Source organism: Haematobia irritans, chromosome 5 (genome assembly GCF_050003625.1).
Source record: "Haematobia irritans isolate KBUSLIRL chromosome 5, ASM5000362v1, whole genome shotgun sequence".
Lineage (NCBI taxonomy): Eukaryota > Metazoa > Arthropoda > Insecta > Diptera > Muscidae > Haematobia > Haematobia irritans.
The window spans coordinates 152,783,693-152,804,091 of NC_134401.1; the positions used below are offsets into that span (position 1 = coordinate 152,783,693).

Consider the following 20,399-nt stretch of genomic DNA (forward strand, 5'->3'; position numbering starts at 1 on the left):
ATTTTCTATGGACAAAATTTTGACAACATTTTTATAGCAAACAAATTTCTACAGAGATAAAATTTTGCAAAAATTTTATAGAGATAAAATTTTGCACACTTTTTTAAAGAGATAAAATTATGTAAACATTTTCTATAGCTGTAAAATTTTCTATAGCTATAAATTGTTGACAAAATTTTCAATAGAAATAAAATGTTGACAAAATTTTCTATAGAAATAAAATTTAGAAAAAAAATTTCTATAGAAACAAAATTTTGACAAATTTTTCTACAGTAATAAAATTGTGCAAAAATTTTCTATAAGAACAAAATATGCGAAAAAATTTCTATAGCAATAAAATTGCAACAAAAATTTCTATAGCAATAAAATGTTGACAAAATTTTCTATAGCTTATAAATTTTGCCAAAATTTTCTATAGCTACAAAATATTGCTAAAATTTTCTATAGCAATAAAATATTGCCGAAATTTTCTATAGCAATAAAATTTTGACAAAATTTTCTATAGAAATAAAATTTTGACAAAATTTTCTATGGAAATAAAATTTTGACAAAATTTTCTATAGAAATAAAATTTTGACAACATTTTCTATAGCAATAAAATTTTGACAAAATTTTCTATAGCAATAAAATTTTGACAAAATTTTCTATAGAAATAAAATTTTGACAAAATTTTCTATAAAATTTTGCAATGTAAGTTTTTTTCTTTGGTAGACTTTTGGTAAAATTGTCACCAAATTTTGGTAGATTATTTTCGGCTTGAGTGGCAACCGTGCTCAGGGGCCGAGCATTATTGCCAAAGACACCATGTGTCTAACTCGTCACCTTCGGGGCGTTGCAAACATACTCACTAAAATATTGATCCTGAAACATGATTAACACGATCATATACCTTTTCTCTATGTGTATCCCTTTATTTATTAAATTCCAGAAATGGTCCACATCCTATGGCTTACATCGGGACACCCTTATATGTGAAGTCCTATAATTCTAATCATTTTTAAATATATACAAACATATATGTGATTGTTCAGACATATTTGTATATAGAATTTGTAGACTATTCATTGATAAAGTTTTGACTTGGCCCCCAATAAATTACAATTAAAAGCTTTGTTCTATGTCGTAGCTAGACACCCCCCCCCTCCTCACCACCTAATCTTCTTATCATTGCTGTTGTATGAAAAATCCATTGTTTTGGCATATACAGAGAAGAACACACTGGTCGTTTTTAATTTCACTTTTGAATTTTTTTCTATGAACGTATGTTTCATTTCAATACCCTTAGGAAAAACCAACAATAATAACAACAATGGTAAATGAATTAGAAAAAACAATAATCGCATTTGACGGTTACATTTCAAATTCAAATCATCTAGAGTGATAGCAAGGCAAAAGCAAATTTTGCTTGAAAGGAACATCTGGCTGTTCTATATTTTGATATTTTCAAATGATCATGATTATGATGATGGTAGCGGAGATGATCATTCCAACAACACTGTACTGCATCACAATTCATCGTACATGTACTGCACCATGAGCGATTTCAGATGATCAGCTTAGCATAGCCTCTCTTATATTGAGATTTCTATTACAGCGACTGCTGACCGTAAAACGTTGACGTCAGTATATGGGTCAATTGACGATAACAATGGTCACTTAGTTAGCTTAGTTGACGCAGCAGAGTCTGCATGTAGAATGAAAATGCAAAAAAATTTTAAGTGATACGAGTACTGGGTTTTTAAGATGATAATATAAATTTGGTTAATTTATTTTTAATTATTTTTTTTTTTTTTTTTGTGAAATTAATAACACAAGATTTGTGGTTTTTTGGCAAATTTTTCTTATAGGAGTTTTTCTTATTTTGACATAAAAATCGCAAAATTCGTAGATCGGTGAAATTTCCATCAGAAAATGAAGGTCGTTACGGCCGATGCGATCTCCTTGCTCGTATTCTTGGACTGTGGAGTAAAAATAAATGCCAAGTATTAGAGGAAAAATGTCCTAAACCCTGGACAGAAAAACATTTTGGAGGAGATCATGCATGAAAATTTTGTCAAAATTTTATTTTTATAAAAAATTTTGTCCAAATTTTATTTTTATAGAAAATTTTGTAAACATTTTATTTTTATAGAAAATTTTGTAAACATTTTATTTGTATAGAAAATTTTGTCAAAATTTTATTTCTATTGAAAATTTTGTCAAAATTTTCTTTCTATTGAAAATTTTGTCAAAATTTTATTTCTATAGAAAGTTTTCGTAAAAATTTTATTTTTATAGAAAATTTTGTAAACATTTTATTTTTATAGAAAATTCTGTCAAAATTTTATTGGTATAGAAAATTTTGTCAAAATTTTATGTTTGTAGAAAGTTTTGTGAACATTTTATTTGTATAGACAATTTTGTCAAAATTTTATTTCTATTGAAGATTTTGTCAAAATTGTATTTCTATAGAAAGTTTTGTCAAAATTTTATTTCTATAGAAAGTTTTCGTAAAAATTTTATTTTTATAGAAAATTTTGTAAACATTTTATTTTTATAGAAAATTCTGTCAAAATTTTATTGGTATAGAAAATTTTGTCAAAATTTTATGTTTGTAGAAAGTTTTGTGAACATTTTATTTGTATAGACAATTTTGTCAAAATTTTATTTCTATTGAAGATTTTGTCAAAATTGTATTTCTATAGAAAATTTTGTCAAAATTTTATTTCTATTGAAAAATTTCGTCAAAATTTTATTAGTATAGAAAAGTTTGTAAAAATTGTCTTTCTATAGAAAATTTTGTCAAAATTTTATTGGTATAGAAAATTTTGTCAAAATTTTTTTTCTATGGAAAATTTTGTCAAAATTGTATTTCTATAGAAAATTGTCGTCAACTTTTTATTTCTATAGAAAATATTGTCAAAATTTTATTTCTATAGAAAATTTTGTCAAAATTTCATTTCTATAGAAAGTTTTGTCAAAATTTTATTGCTATAGAAAAGTTTGTAAAAATTGTCTTTCTATAGAAAATTTTGTCAAAATTTTATTGATATAGAAAATTTTGTCAAACTTTTGTTTCTATAGAATATTTTGTCAAATTTTTTTTTTCTATGGAAAATTTTATTTTTTTTGTCAAAATTTTATTTCTATGGAAAATTTTGTCAAAATTTTATTTCTATAGAAAATTGTCGTAAAATTTTTATTTCTATTGAAAATATTGTCAAAATTTTATTTCTATTGAAAATTTTGTCAAAATTTTATTTCTATTGAAAATTTTCGTCAAAATTATATTTCTATTGAAAATTTTGTCAAAATTTTATTTCTATTGAAAATTTTCGTCAAAATTTTATTTCCATAGAAAAGTTTGTCAAAATTTTATTTCTATTGAAAATTTGGTCAAAATTTTATTGGTATAGAAAATTTTGTTTCTATAGAAAATTTTGTCAAAATTGCCTTTCTATAGAAAATTTTGTCAAAATTTTTTTGGTATAGAAAATTTTGTTTCTATAGAAAATTTTGTCAAAATTTTATTTCTATAGAAAATTTTGTCAAAATTGTATTTCTATAGAAAGTTTTGTCAAAATTTTATTGCTATAGAAAACTTTGTAAAAATTGTCTTTCTATAGAAAATTTTGTCAAAATTTTATTGGTATAGAAAATTTTGTCAACATTTTGTTTCTATAAAAAATTTTGTCAAAATTTTATTTCTATAAAAATTTTTGTCAAAATTTTATTTCTATAGAAATTTTTGTCAAAATTTTATTTCTATAGAAATTTTTGTCAAAATTTTATTTCTATAGAAAATGTTCGTCAAATTTGTATTTCTATAGAAAATATTGTCAAAATAGTATTTTATAGAAATTTTTGTCAAAATTTTATTGCTATAGAAAATGTTGTCAAAATTTTATTTCTATAGAAAATTTTGTCAAAATTTTATTGCTATAGAAAATGTTGTCAAAATTTTATTTCTATAGATAAATTTCGTCAAAATTTTATTTCTATAGAAAATTTTGTCAACATTTGCTGAGCCAAGTTATGGAGACTATGGTAAAAAAATCGTCATAACATTTTTGTATATCTCCACTCGGCTTTAGTTCATTCTCTCTTCTATCTTATTTCAATTTAGATCACAACTTTTATCAATCAGTCACGAATGCCATTAATCAATCAAAACGATTATATCGAAGACAACCCCTCCCAAAAATGAAACTAAAAAAATTGCCTTACACGTGCGAATACAAAATGGCAAAACAGCTGCTGAATTACTTTTTATAAAAAAATATAAATAAATAAAAAAACCCATGCAGAAATAAATATAATGACATAAATGTTTTGGCAAATAGCAAAGATATTTGTTTTGGGGTATTAGGTGATATTTGAAATCAATTAGCGATAGTTTTGGATTATATTCATATTTTTGATTTACTAATCCGAAAAACGTGCCCGAATATAAAACATTAAATGACGTATAGACATATGGTATGTGGAAAAAACATTAATTTATATATGTTGTTTTTTTTTTTTAGTTTAGTTTAGTCTTTTTAGTTTGTCTACCAAAATAGAAATAAAGAATTTATAATAAAAGTGTGACAAAAAATTATTGAGGGTTCCCCAAAATGTTACTAAAATATTATATGAAGGCCTTAGAAACAAAAAGGCTGATACGTAATGCAAAACAGTAAAGCTATATATACTTTTTCTTTTTTTAAATTTAATTTTTCAACGGCCAAAATTGTGGGAAACAACATTAAATTTTAGAATCAGTGTAGATTTGTTGAAATTCTGAAATATTTGGTAGGACTTATGACCTTCAAACGGCCGATCACACTATGCCTTCATGTGACCCCGATTTTCCACACTTTTAGATCGTTCCCATAGCTTTTAAACGACCAGAAATTGCTTTTGGTTCAATATTTAACATTGTTGCCATTTGCTTTTGACTCAACAAAGGTTCCCTAACGAGACATTAGTAGCTTGACGCTCACTTCATACCGGTATACCTGGTATAATGACAAGTAATCCATATTTTAAATATAGCAAAAATAGCATACTTTAAATAGAAAATGGCTACATTTCTAGCTAATAGCAATTTAAAAAAATGTCTAACATGACAACATAAAAAATGAGCTATATCTAGCTATAAAATAGCTGAATTGGCATCACTGGCATCATTCTCTCTCACTCTCTTTCTATGTTATCAATGTCTCTTAACATATATCCGTTTACAATGTAAACTTACATAGTCATTCACTACATATTCTAACATAGTAACCCTCTAGTGCCCAAGATTTCATTAAAACGGGAAGTTTGTAGTAAAATACACAAAAAGATGACAAAAATGGGTAAAAAAAACAAATTTAGTTAAAACTCTGCAAGAGAATTTGCAGAATATTCTAGATTTTATTGTATAGATTTTTCTTGCTTCGTTTGTTCCAAGCATTTTATTCTAATTTATATCATATCATATGTTTGCACTTGAAAATATTGTGTTAAAATTAATTCCAAACACATTTTTTTACACATGAACATATGAGAAACATATATTTTTGTCCGTGTAGGGATCTTACATAGTTATGGAAAACTAGTATCACGGTCGAAATTTGAGACAAAAATAATCTTCCATCATTTGGAGAAAATCTTACCAAAGAAAATCTGCCAAAAAAATATTATTTTGCAAAAAATTATTTTTTCAGAAAGTTTTGTCAAAATTTTATTTCTACAAACATTTTTTTTACAATTTTTTTTTATTTCTACAAACATTTTTTCAAAACTTTATAGAAAATTTTATGTCTATAGAAAATTTTGTCAAATTTTTTTTTCTATAGAAAATTTTGTCAACATTTTATTTCTATAGAAAATTTTGTCAAAATTTTATTTCTATGGAAAATTTTGTCAAAATTTTATTTCTATAGAAAATTTTGTCAAAATTTTATTTCTATGGAAAATTTTGTCAAAATTTTACTTCTATAAAAAATTTTGTCTAAATTTTATTTCTATGGAACATTTTGTCAAAATTTTATTTTTATAGAAAATTTTGTCAAGATTTTATTTCTATAGAAAATTTTGTTAAGATTTTGTGTCGATAGAAAATTTTGTCAAAATTTTATTTCTATAGAAAATTTTGTCAAGATTTTGTGTCTATAGAAAATTTTGTGAAAAATAGATTTTTATTTATCTACAAAAAATTATGAAGTACCATGAAGTACAACTGTGACAACCGTGATTACAATACTACGGTAGTCTTTGTAAGCGGATATAAAACTAAAAAAAAATATTTAGAATTGAGGAGTTGGCAAAAAAAAGAAAATCTTACCAAAAACTACCAAAAAAATATTATTTTGCAAAAAATTATTTTTTCAGAAAGTTTTGTCAAAATTTTATTTCTACAAACATTTTTTCAAAACTTTTTCTTTTGGAAAATTTTGCTTTTATTTTTTATAGAAAATTTTATTTCTATAGAAAATGTTTTATTTCTATAGAAAATTTTGTCAAAATTTTATTTCTATATAAAAATTTTGTCAAGCTACTAATGTCTCGTCTTTTTTGTCAAAATTTTATTTCTATAGAAAAATTTATTTCTATAGAAAATTTTGTTAAAATTTTATTTCTATAGAAAATTTTGTCAAAATTTTATTTTCTATGGAAAATTTTGTCAAAATTTTACTTCTATAAAAAAATAGAAATAGAAAATTTTGTCAAAATTTTATTTCTATGGAAAATTTTGTCAAAATTTTACTTCTATAAAAAATTTTGTCTAAATTTTATTTTTATAGAAAATTTTGTCTACATTTGATTTCTATAGAAAATTTTGTCAAAATTTTATTTCTATGGAAAATTTTGTCAAAATTTTAATTCTATAAAAAATGTTGTCAAAATTTTATTTCTATAAAAAATTTTGTCAAAATTTTATTTCTATAGAAAATGTTGTCAAAAATTTATTTCTATTGAAAATTGTGTCAAAATTTTATTTCTATGGAAAATTTTGTCAAAAATTTTATTTTTATAGGAAATTTTGTCAAGATTTTGTGTCTATAGAAAATTTTGTCAAAAATAAATTTTTATTTATCTATTTGTTGTTATTGTTTATCAAAATTTTATTTCTATACAAAATTTTGTCAAAATTTTATTTCTATAGAAAATTTTATTTCTATAGAAAATTTTGTCAAGATTTTGTGTCTATAGAAAATTTTGTCAAAAATAGATTTTTATTTATCTATTTGTTTTTATTTTTTATCAAAATTTTATTTCTATAGAAAATTTTGTCAAAATTTCATTTCTATAGAAAATTTTGTCAAAATTTTATTTCTATAGAAAATATTGTCAAAATTTTATTTCTATAGAAAATTTTGTCAAAAATTTATTTTTATAGAAAATTTTGTCAAGATTTTGTTTCTATAAAAATTTTGTCAAAATTTTATTTCCATAAAAAATTTTGTCAAGATTTTATTGGTCAATTACAATAGAAAATTTTGTCAAAATTTTATTTCTATAGAAAATTTTGTCAAAATTTTATTTCTATAGAAAATTTTGTTAAAATTTTATCTCTTTAGAAAATTTTGTCAAGATTTTGTTTCTATAGAAAATTTTGTCAAAATTTTATTTCTATAGAAAATGTTGTCAAGATTTTATTTCTATAGAAAATTTTGTCAAAATTTTATTTCTATAGAAAATTTTCTCAAAATTTTATTTCTATAGAAAATTTTGTCAAAATTTTATTTCTGTAGAAAATTTTATCAAAAACTTATTTCTGTAGAAAATTTTGTCAAGATTTTGTGTCTATAGAAAATTTTGTGAAAAATAGATTTTTATTTATCTACAGAAAATTTATGAAGTACAACTGTGACAACCGTGATTAGAATACTACGGTAGTCTTTGTAAGCGGATATAAAACTAAAAAAAATATTTAGAATTGAGGAGTTGACAAAAAAAATTATTTTCTTTAAAATTCAGTCTAAAGGAGCTCTTGACAATAATCTTCCAATGGAATTTTTGTTAAAGTTTGGTGAAAAGTACTTTGTTTTCACTCAAATAATTTTTTTTGTAGTTTCTGAAAAATTGTATTTTCCATCCCTCGTAGTTGTCTACACAATTTCACTTTTTTATACAGCTAAAATTATTTTTTTGGATTTCCATTTTTATTTATATATAAATTGCTTATACCTTTCTTCCTATAATTATTAAATTAAATTTGTGTTTTTATTAAATTGATTTAATTTTGTATTTCTCTCTCTCTTTTCCAGAAAACTATAGTGCTCGAAAGAAATTCAATTGAAAAACTCCATAAGTAACTTAACTACCAATTATTATTGAATTAAAATTTTTGTGATTTTGGGTGTGAAGAACGAACTACATTTTACCAGTGTCTGTCTGTCTGTGGCCTAGCCATCTAACGAGGAGAACGTCAAACATTTCTACAACCAATCGTTGGTCAATTACAAATGATTACAACTAAAACTTCAAAAATCTTGCAAAGCTCTCAAAGAAACTTCCACACAACCGGCCAGTGTCGTTTGATTAGCCACAAGGATTTTGCTCTAAAGAGGGAAATTTATAAATTCAAACGCCTAAATCACGAACCGACACCGACATTAACGATACCATTGATTTGGCTTCAGCAGCATCAGGCTACTGCTTTGCCTAAAGACGAGGAGGGGATTTTGGAGAGCAGCTCTAATAATTGCAGTTTTAGAAAAAAGCGCAGGAGGAGGTGTTGCCTGGCGATTGAAGGAGGAGGAAGTCCACTGAATGATAAGTGAAATTTTGTAGCACAAAAGAGGAGCACAACCTTGTGGCAGCAAGTGTTGCCATCCACTACAAAGTCAAATCGATCAAAAGTGCCAAGCCCTATAGGGCAAGCATATTTTTGGGGCATATATAGAGAACTGGCCAATTGTCTGCTTGAAAAGCGGGACTTACAGGGTTGCCAACGAAACAAAAAATCTCGTTGCGATCTAAAGAGAGGGATAGAAGAGAGCTTTAAGTGAAGATTTCGTTTCCAACCGGTTAGCGTTTTTTCCATACCACCAGTGGTTCCACTCCCCGTTTAGCGAGAATCATTAAACTGTGACCTGTTAAGCAAAAAAAAAAAAAACAAAACAAAAACAAAGAATACGCCAAGTAACACCCCCACCAGAAGAAAAAGTAAACAAAACAAAAAATACCAACTGTCTGAAGATTACAAGAAAGCTGAAAAAAGAAAATATCTTCGGAGAGAAAAGAACAAAGATTGTGAAGCATCAGTTCCAATACTCCAGTGATCCATAGTAAACCTGCTCTGGTGTTTGTATTGGACCGTGTGTGTGTTTTTTTTTTCTCCTTTTCTTGGCTTTACCTTTTTTGGGTTAGCGCTTTTACAAAGCCAAGTTTGTTGTTTGAAGTCTTTGGTGATTTTTCTCCCTGCCCGTTTTTCTTTCTTCGAAAGCTGTAAACGTGTTTTTCTGACCGTATTTAACCAGCAAACACATTTGAGGCCTAAACCGTTTTAATTTTTGTTTCGTGTGCCGCCTCTTGGTTGGACGACGTTTACCTCGTCGTTTGTCGACTGGCTGGTTGGCTCGTCTGTCCGTCCATCCGTTTGTCTTTATTGTCTTCTGTCATCGACATCGTCCATCCGTCGTCGTTGGCTTATTGTTTGTTTTGCCTGCCGTTGTCTTTGTTGCTGCACTTTTTTTGTACTGAAAACTGGATTTTCCATCAGATGTACTCGATGGTTGATTGTTATGCAGATATGGGACAAATCGGAAAAGAGGTAAGTGAATATGTGGTATAAATATTTCTTTAGTATAAATTTACAAATTTTATATGCGATTTGTTTTCTTTTGGGAAATTATTTTGGTACTAAATCTGGTATATTTATATATTTTTGACTGTGGCAATACTCTCGTTTCTGTCTCTCATTCATACACAGAGAATTTTTTTTTTTTTGATTACAATCTCGAAAGTGAAAAAGTGGCACATTTTATATAGAAATAAAATTTTGACAAATTTTTCTATAGAAACAAAATTTTCTATAGAAATAAACTTTTGACACAATTTTCTATGGAAAGAAAATTTGACAAAATTTTCTATAGAAATAAAATTTTGACAAAATTTTATATAGAAATTAAAATTTTGAAAAAAAAAATTCTATAGAACTAAAATTTTTGCAAAATTTTCTATAGAAATAAACTTTTGACAAAATGTGCTTTAAAAATAAAATTTTGACAACATTGTCTATAGAAATAAACTTTTGAAAACATTTTCTATAGAAATAAAATGTTGACAAAATTTTCTATAGAAATAAAATTTTGACAAAATTTTCTATAGAAATAAAATTTTGACAAAATTTTCTATAGAAATAAAATTTTAACAAAATTTTATATAGAAATTAAAATTTTGACAAAATTTTATATAGAAATAAAATTTTGACAGAGTTTTCTATAGAAATAAAATTTTCACAAAATTTTCTATAGAAATAAAATTTTGACAAAATTTTATATAGAAATTAAAATTTTGACAAAATTTTATGTAGAAATTAAAATTTTGAAAAAAAATTCTATAGAACTAATATTTTTGCAAAATTTTCTATAGAAATAAACTTTTGACAAAATTTCCTTTAAAAATAAAATTTTGACAACATTTTCTATAGAAATAAAATTTTGAAAACATTTTCTATAGAAATAAAATGTTGACAAAATTTTCTATAGAAATAAAATTTTGACAAAATTTTCTATAGAAATAAAATTTTGACAAAATTTTCTATAGAAATAAAATTTTAACAAAATTTTATATAGAAATTAAAAATTTGACAAAATTTTATATAGAAATTAAAATGTTGAAAAAATTTTCTATAGAAATAAAATTTTGACAAAACTTTATATAGAAATAAAATGTTGACAGAGTTTTCTACAGAAATAAAATTTTCACAAAATTTTCTATAGAAATAAACTTTTGAAAACATTTTCTATAGAAATAAAATGTTGACAAAATTTTCTATAGAAATACAATTTTGACAAAATTTTATATGGAAATTAAAATGTTGAAAAAATTTTCTATAGAAATAAAATTTGACAAAACTTTATATAGAAATAAAATTTTGACAGAGTTTTCTATAGAAATAAAATTTTCACAAAATTTTCTATAGAAATAAAATTTTCACAAAATTTTCTATAGAAATAAAATTTTCACAGAGTTTTCTACAGAAATAAAATTTTGACAAAATTTTCTATAGAAATAAAATTTTAACAAAATTTTCTATAGGAATAAAAGTTTGACAAAATGTTCTTTAGAAATAAAATTTTAATATTTTTATTTTGGATTTCTATCACGAAAGTGAAAAAAGTGGCACAATATAGAAATAAAATTTTGAGAAAATTTTCTATAGAAATAAAATTTTGACAAAATTTTCTATAAAAATAAATTTTTGACAAAATTTTCTACAGAAAACAAATTTCACAAAATTTTCTATATAAAAAAAGAAACAAAATTTTCTATAGAAATAAAATTTTGACAAAATTTTTGGTAGAAAAAAAAAATTTTGACAAATTTTTTAAAGAAATAAAATTTTGACAACATTTTCCATAGAAATAAAATTTTTGACAAAATTTTCTATAGAAATAAAATTTTGTTAAAATTTTCTTTGGAAATAAAATTTTTACAAATTTTCTATATAAAAACAAATAACAAATTTGACAAAATTTTCTATAGAAATAAAAGTTTGACAATTTTTTTTATAGAAATTAAAATTTTGACAACATTTTGTATAGAAATAAAATTTTGACAACATTTTCCATAGAAATAAAATTTTCTATAGAAATAAAATTTTGATAAAATTTTCTTTGGAAATAAAATTTGTACAAATTTACTATATAAAAAAAAAAAACAAATTTGACAAAATTTTCTATGGAAATAAAAGTTTGACAAAATTTTTTATAGAAATATAATTTTGACAAAATTTTTTATAGAAATACAATTTTGACAACATTTTCCATAGAAATAAAATTTTGACAAAATTTTATATAGAAATTAAAAATTTGACAAAATTTTATATAGAAATTAAAATGTTAAAAAATTTTTTTATAGAAATAAAATTGTGACAAAATTTTATATAGAAATTAAAATTTTGAAAAAATTTTCTATAGAAATAAAATTTTGACAGAATTCTCTATAGAAATAAAATTTTCACAAAATTTTCTATAGAAATAAAATTTTCACAAAATTTTCTACAGAAATAAAATTTTGAGAAAATTTTCTATAGAAACAAAATTTTGACAAAATTTTCTATAGAAATAAAATTTTGAGAAAATTTTCTATAGAAATAAAATTTTGACAAATTTGACAAAATTTTCTATAGAAATAAAATTTTGAAAAAATTTTTTTATAGAAATAAAATTTTGATAAAAGTTTCTTTGGAAATAAAATTTTTACAAAATTTTCTATAGAAATAAAATTTTGAGAAAATGTACTATGGAAAATTTTACGTCCCTTCGTTAAAGTTGTATGTATTTTTTTTTTGATTTAAAGAAATACTCTTTAAATTAACTGTGACGTTCAATCTTTGGATTAAACTTAAAAGAAAACCTAAAATTATAGTCAAATACTTATTGTGAGATTTTTTTATCTTTATTTTAAAGTTTTTTCGAATTTAAGAAAAAAATGTATCATATTTTTAATTTTATAGAGCCTATACTAGATTTAAAGCCACATAGGATCCCAAAAAGAAGCCGCATCTATGGCTCGTAATCCTAAGTCCTTAAGGCAAGGTCAAAGTCTTTGGATCCAAGTATTTTTTTTTTGAATGTATCGAAAATGTAGATCTACAAAGTGGTGCAGGATATAATATAGTCCAGGCCCCGCCCGACTTTAGACTTTACTTAATTTCTTTGATTTTCGAAATGTTTCTATATGAAATATGGACAAAACTGTCTTACTGCCAGAATAATAAAAACTAAACATATAAAATTTTAGAATTTTTTCAATTTTTTGATTTAATTTTTTTTGATTTGGAAAAATCTAGCAGTTTTTAGTGAAATAATTCTGGCAACCCTAGTCAGGAGATTTATCCCCTTTATGTACTATAGAAAATTTTCTTTGCATAATTTTAGGCGTCCCTATGTCCACTAAAAAAAATGATGGTGAAAAGGGGAAAACTGCTGACATTATTCATATTATTCTTCTTGATTATTACGGATAAGACATCAATCTTATACGTATTTTTGAACGCGATTTCGGATCAAAATTTACAAAAAAAGTATAATGTTACAATATAAATGATTTGCTATTAAAAAGTGGCACTGTACGAAAAAAAGTGGCACTAGGTATCGCTGCTATGCAACTTTAGTGGCAATTTTGCCAGTAAATGAATTTTGATTTGCAAACAAATAATTTAAAAAAATATAAAAAAAAAATATTTTAATTATATGTAATTTAGATTTTGATTGGAAAAATATTGGTGATATTTTTGTTTATGAAAATTTACTGTCAAACAGTTTTTGCATAGACATTGAAGTAAGTAAAGGGTTATCCAATCTAGATTATTGGAACGATTTTAATTTAATTTTATTATCTAGCAAAATAGACGTAATTCGTTAAATTCACCAAATTAGAATTTTTTAGGGAACCAATGCTGGACAGACATATCTGCTTCATCTTCCCGAAAAAATATTTATTATATATATATATTTTTTTTTTAATTTGTTATTTTTTATATTTAGTTCCATTCTCCTACAAATACCTATACCAAATTTAATTTTCTATGAAAATCAAAAGTAATTTCTTACCATGAAAAATGTTGTCCTAGGTTCGGTATCAATTTCGAAATAAAAACCAACATAAAATGGTCGTAAAATTATTTTAATATTATCTGTCAACATCGTAAAAATGTGATGATGAAATAGAGTTGTAAAAAAAACAAACTCTTGCTTTTGCCATTCTATGCCAAAGCACAGTGGGTGAAAAATTATTTAAAATGCAAATAACTGAAATGGCATTACAGGTAACAAAATGGTCACAAAATTAATTAAAATTCAAAAATAAAAAAAAATTAATGTAAAATTAAACAATAAATATACCTATAAAGGGGGAATATCCTTATCTGAGGGTCTTGAGGCGATTGTTTGGAAGTTCGCCATTCGCCTCGCCTATAGTGATTTTTTGGTTCATCTCATTCTCGGTCAAACAATGATCTTCTCTGTAGTCTTTTATGACGAAGTTTCTGGTGGTTTCAAAAGCTTCTTCACACTGAAAAAAAAAAACATGCTCGGTTCCAAATATTTGGTCTTTACTTTAACAATTTTGGTATTGATTCCGAGCCAAAGAAGCGGAGAATACAAGTAAGGATACTTTTAAGACACAATTCTCTTTTATATTTGGGTTTTGTGTATTTTTCTTCATATGCTGTCGAAGTCCTTTAAAGACTAGCTAACGACAACTTTATTTTACAAATTCAGACTCCACTTCCAATAGAAATTATGCTATGTTTCAGTAAAAAACATCTTTAAAATAAAGTGTTGAAAAACATGTCCTATATTTGAACGATTTTTTGCTTAGCAATCAAGATGCAAAAAGACAACAAATTTAAAGACAATTTCATTAAATTTAAAGAGTTTTTCTGAATTATTAAAGTCAAGTTGACCTTAGCCTAAAAATTTTTTCTTTCATTTTATGATACCCATGTTTAAGTCAAATCACTTAATTATAAGGAAAATACGACTTCATAGAAAAGTTTGTCGACTTTTGGACAAGGAAAAAAACTTTATATTAGAGAAATGCGTCCTCTAATGCTAAGCTAAATTTGCATTCGTGTTTTAAGGACATGAAATCTTTGGCCTCACGACAATATTTTTTTCAGTGCATTCAAATTTATTTGCTACAATATCGGAGTATTTTAGATTTGTACAATTACACCCAGAGAAGGAGTATGGCTACCTCAAACATTTTTCTCGGAAAAAATGTAACTGTTTTCGGTAAACATGTTATGTTTGGTGAGAAAACAATATTTTTGTGGAAAAATTTCCTATTCACCATCCAAAAATAACATTTTGCTCTTGAAACAGGTTTGAGGCAATCATAATCTTTCCCTTCCCTTTTTCCGATGTTATTACCTTCTCATTGAGATTAAAACTGGAATTGGTTTTTTGTTGTTGTATACGCGTGAAAAAATTCCTGTATATGGAACCCACTGTGCCACCTCCTTTGGTGCTTGCAACAATTGAAAACATCATTTATAATTGAAACTATTTTTGCATTCTAGAACTTTGAAACATTTACGACAAAAGACATAGAAATAAAGTTGTCATCGAGAACACAACTGCTGCTGCTGCTGCTGCTGCTTATGGCTATGGCAAAACCAAATACCGGACCACTCAGCCAATTTGATTGTCAGTCAGTCCACCACAACAAATTTTGTGAGGGTCGTCTAACCCATAACCACATTTACGAGTTTAGTTATTACCACCACACAACACAATTCATATTTTTTACGAATTAGAAAAAAAAAATATGCAAGAGGGAATATTTTACGAGAGTGCATGTCATAAACATAAAACGGCATAAGAAAATGCTATGCAAGTTGAGTGCATATTTTTTTTTTAATTTTTATTACCAAAAAAGAAAAAAAATATTTTTTTTTACACAAACCTAAAAACTGCATACGAAGTGGTTCAATTGGCATGGTCATAAAAAAATATAGCGTTCGAAGTTTTTTTTGCATGTTTTTTAATTATAAACAATTAAAAAATATCACATTAAATTTAAATTACATTTTGACGCCTCTCTTGGGTTATTAATTGTAATTGAAGTTGTGACACATTAATTTATTTTTGTTGAGACTACCAATAGGCTAGAAAATATTTCCTTAAAAAGTAAATAAAATTAAACTAAATTTAAAATTAAATAAAATAAATTAAATTAATGAAATAAAATAAAATAAAATAAAACAGGTTACATGATTTGATGTCGCATTTTGGTTATAAGGAAAATTTTACTAGAATCAAGTAATGATGTGATTATAATTATTTTAAATAGACTATGCCCTTAAATTGTTCATCCCAGATATACATAAACACAGTCATTTTTTTTTAATTATCTCAATCACTTAACAAAACCTTAATTAATTGACAATAGAGGTCCAACAGTCATCAACAGTTCTTTAAATGTACAATAATTGTTCACTTTCATTATTGGCGAATTAAAAAAAAAAGTGAATTTTATTCATTCCATTTCCATCATTTCAATCTCAATATGGGTCATCTTAAATATAAAAGAAAACAACAATTTAATTGATTTCGTAAATTTTATGATCCAAAGGACCTTACTAACCAACAACGATGCCCCATGGCTCCATAGCGCTCTATTGTTTGATTATATTTAAGTGGTGTCTTTAATGAATTTTATGGCATCGTTAATGTCCAACGTAAACACATATGAGTACCTAGCCTTGGTAGTGACCTTTAGACCTACCATTCGTGTGTTCATCACATACTAGTGATGTGTTGTTTTTTGTGGGTCTCTAGGGGAAATATCATCAGAATGATTTTTTTTGTTGTTGTGTGATGCTTTTGTGAGAATGAAAATACTACCGCATAAATGTTTTAATAAATTTATTATTATTTTTTTTTTGTTTTTGTCATTGCCAGCTGTGTTTTACGCAGTAGAATTTTCCAAATCGATATTTTACTCATACTGTTTACAAAGGAAGGGGTATTTTTGCTAAAAAGATGAAAATATGTAGAGTCGTGTATACGTAATAAAATTTATCATTTAAATTTATTAGATACAAAATAGTCTATATTTTTTGTTGCCAATTTTAATTAATTTTTAAAAAATATATAATAAAAAATAATTGTTTATATTTTTAGATTTTCTTCGCTTAGGGCAATGGTCCTTCTATTCGATTCGAGTTTCTCCATTCTACTAATAACATGAGTTTACTCTTTTCGAATTTCTATTTAAATGTATCTTTCTCTCTCTCTCTCTCTCTCTCTTTGAGAAGGCAAATAACAAAACTATAAACAGTGATGCCAATTTGGTGCTTTTAGCATCAAATTGAGTGCGTTTTGATTTCCAAAAAGCACCAAATTGCCTTTTTAGTGCCCTTTCAAAAAAAGCACCAAATTGGTGCTTTCTGGCATTTTCGTTTAGTGCTTTTGGTGCGTTTTTCAATTTGAACAGTATTAACAGTATAACATTGACGATATCTTTTCATAAAAAAAATTCGGATTAGACTTTCAAAAACTTAAGAAACGCAAGTGTAGTGCCAAATATAGAATTTGCTTGTTATGAAAGTGGTATTGATTCTTTTTTTAATCAATATTGGTATTTAGGGTATTCTTTAGAAATGCTTAGCGGTGAGTGACGAATTTCTGAACTTGACAAAGATGTCATTAAAAACATTTGTATTAAATTCGCAAAGGCACTCATAACAGAAATTAGAAATAGAAATTGTTTTTCTCCTATGAAAAAAAATAGTGTGAAATTTAAAGACATTACTGATCACAATGAATTGGATGGAAACATTCAAACTGATCATGGGGTACACTTCAATAGAAGTGTTCTATAATACATTTTTGGATTTCTTTTTTTTTGTAGAGCATTGAATTTTAGCTGGCTTTAGTAGTTTGTGGTTTGAGGAGGTATGTTAGAATTTAAAACATATTTTTGGTGCTTTTTGACCTTCGGCAGTTGGCATCACTGACTATAGATATCATTGATAAACCAACTATAGCTTTCCCTAACTGGTGATTACAACACATACAAAACATACCAGAACCTCTCTTACTGTTTGTATAGTTTCATGATGTTGGAGTTTGATGGCTTATGCCATCAGTCTTCTATAATTTTTTCATTTATTCTCTGAGAAGTTATGTCTCACCGGTCAAATTTTGCTAGTCTATGAAAAATGAGAAGCTGCAGCTTTGACTATGTTTCCGATGTTTCTCCCTCTTTCTCCAACATGGTCATAAAGGGGGGGGGGGGGCGAGTTTGAGTTATAAAGGGTGATTTGTTAAGAGCTTGATAACTTTTTTTTTAAAAAAAACGCATAAAATTTGCCAAATCTCATCGGTTCTTTATTTGAAACGTTAGATTGGTCCATGACATTTACTTTTTGAAGATAATTTCATTTAAATGTTGACCGCGGCTGCGTCTTAGGTGGTCCATTCGGAAAGTCCAATTTTTGGCAACTTTTTCGAGCATTTCGGCCGGAATAGCCCGAATTTCTTCGGAAATGTTGTCTTCCAAAGCTGGAATAGTTGCTGGCTTATTTCTGTAGACTTTAGACTTGACGTAGCCCCACAAAAAATAGTCTAAAAGCGTCAAATCGCATGATCTTGGTGGCCAACTTACCGGTCCATTTCTTGAGATGAATTGTTCTCCGAAGTTTTCCCTCAAAATGGCCATAGAATCGCGAGCTGTGTGGCATGTAGCGCCATCTTGTTGAAACCACATGTCAACCAAGTTCAGTTCTTCCATTTTTGGCAACAAAAAGTTTGTTAGCATCGAACGATAGCGATCGCCATTCACCGTAACGTTGCGTCCAACAGCATCTTTGAAAAAATACGGTCCAATGATTCCACCAGCGTACAAACCACACCAAACAGTGCATTTTTCGGGATGCATGGGCAGTTCTTGAACGGCTTCTGGTTGCTCTTCACTCCAAATGCGGCAATTTTGCTTATTTACGTAGCCATTCAACCAGAAATGAGCCTCATCGCTGAACAAAATTTGTCGATAAAAAAGCGGATTTTCTGCCAACTTTTCTAGGGCCCATTCACTGAAAATTCGACGTTGTGGCAGATCGTAAGTCTATTCATGATGAAATGTCAAAGCATACTGAGCATCTTTCTCTTTGACACCATGTCTGAAATCCCACGTGATCTGTCAAATACTAATGCATGAAAATCCTAACCTCAAAAGAATCACCCTTTACATTAATGCTACATAACGGGTTTGTGCTTTTGCATAGGGTTGTCGTGCCTTGTTAGTTGAACTGTTATAACGTAGGGATGTCCTGTTTGGATGAATTTTATTTGCTAATGTAATGAACTATGGTAAGAAATGTCGCTTTTTTCGCCAAAAAAAAGGGTTAAATGAAAGGTGATTTCGTTTATCGCTTTACATGAGGCTTTGTTTTGTAAAGAGAAGGGTGATTTTCTTCCAAAAATTTAAATAGTGATCAAAGTACAATAAAAAAAAATCCCACAAAAAAAACACAGAATATTAAATATATACATATGTAATATAAGGCCAAAACTGAAATGAATTGTTGTTTTAAAAATGTCTATATGTTTTTCCAATTTCTAAACATTTTGAAACATTTCTGTATCGTTGCCAATTTTGGGTCGTTTTCATTTGTTTGTTCATATCAGGCCTCCCTCCCTTCGTATATATTATAGGCAAAATGAGTTCAATAATCAATGGCAAACCAAATTCACTTTGGGACGTCTTTATGGAAAATCAAAAATTTATAATTGTTTGGATTTTCTTGAACAAATTTACAAAATGCATAGTCACTCGCCACAAATAGATTTGCATTAACCTAATGGGTGCAATGCAAATATTAAAAAAAAAAATACCAAGATTCTTTTTGTTTTAAAATATATTGAACGTCAAATCCTCATTGAAGATTGAAAATCTTAATTGAAAATTCAAAACAATAATGCCTATATTTTACGTCAAGAATTTTGGCCAATTGCCGAAATTCTTTTGCCTTTGTCCGTCTTTTTTTATATGTCAGCCTAAAAATTCATAATAATAATAACAATACCTCAATGGTGATGATTGTTGGTGTATGTTTTTTTTTTCTCTCAAAATATTTTTATTTATAAATATATTTTGTGAAAAATAAACAATGTCATAAATTATTTTTGAATTATTAGAAAAACATTTAATAGCTCATTTTCTACAAAAATATTATCCAAGTTTTTTTTTTTTGATAATTGAACATTTTGTATATAAATATTTTATGGGAAATTTTGTATTAACATAAGAAAAAATCTACCAGAAAGTGGAAAGTTTATAGTAAAAATTTAATATTTTGTAAAAAAAATTAATGTTTTTAAGATGTGATGTAAACTTATCAGGCGCTGAGTTCGTCGTCGTTAGTGTGTAAACACCATAGGCGATAGGGCAAACCTATTTCAACATCGAACAAATATAATAAGCTTGTCATGAAAAATTTCCTGCTTTCATCTTTCCGAGTGTTTTTCATGGCAATTAATTCATTTTATGACGTTTTCTTTCCTTTTACAAAATACGCATTTTTTTCAACTATGACCTTATTAGGTTTTGTAAAATACAGGCAGTAGTTCAAAAAGGTTTCGAATTCCTTTTTGAAAAAGTGCCTTGCACAATGGGCAAATTGGGTGTATTTTCAGCACAGCCGACAAACGAGAGTGCTACGATTGCCCTTAAAAGCAGAGTTGCAACTACTGTTTTATTTCTAT

At 26.2% G+C, this 20,399-nt stretch overlaps 1 protein-coding gene across 4 annotated transcripts in view; it reads left to right on the forward strand.

The window, feature by feature from the left end:
- The window catches only part of Sesn (Sestrin), a 191,514-nt gene that overhangs the window by 73,877 nt on the left and 97,238 nt on the right, over positions 1-20,399 (forward strand). For all 4 annotated transcript variants that reach the window (XM_075312482.1, XM_075312483.1, XM_075312484.1 and 1 more), the window contains one exon: positions 8,220-9,727. In XM_075312482.1, the coding sequence (XP_075168597.1) occupies positions 9,677-9,727 (51 nt within the window). In that variant the 5' untranslated portion in view covers positions 8,220-9,676. The remainder of the gene's footprint in view (positions 1-8,219; positions 9,728-20,399) is intronic.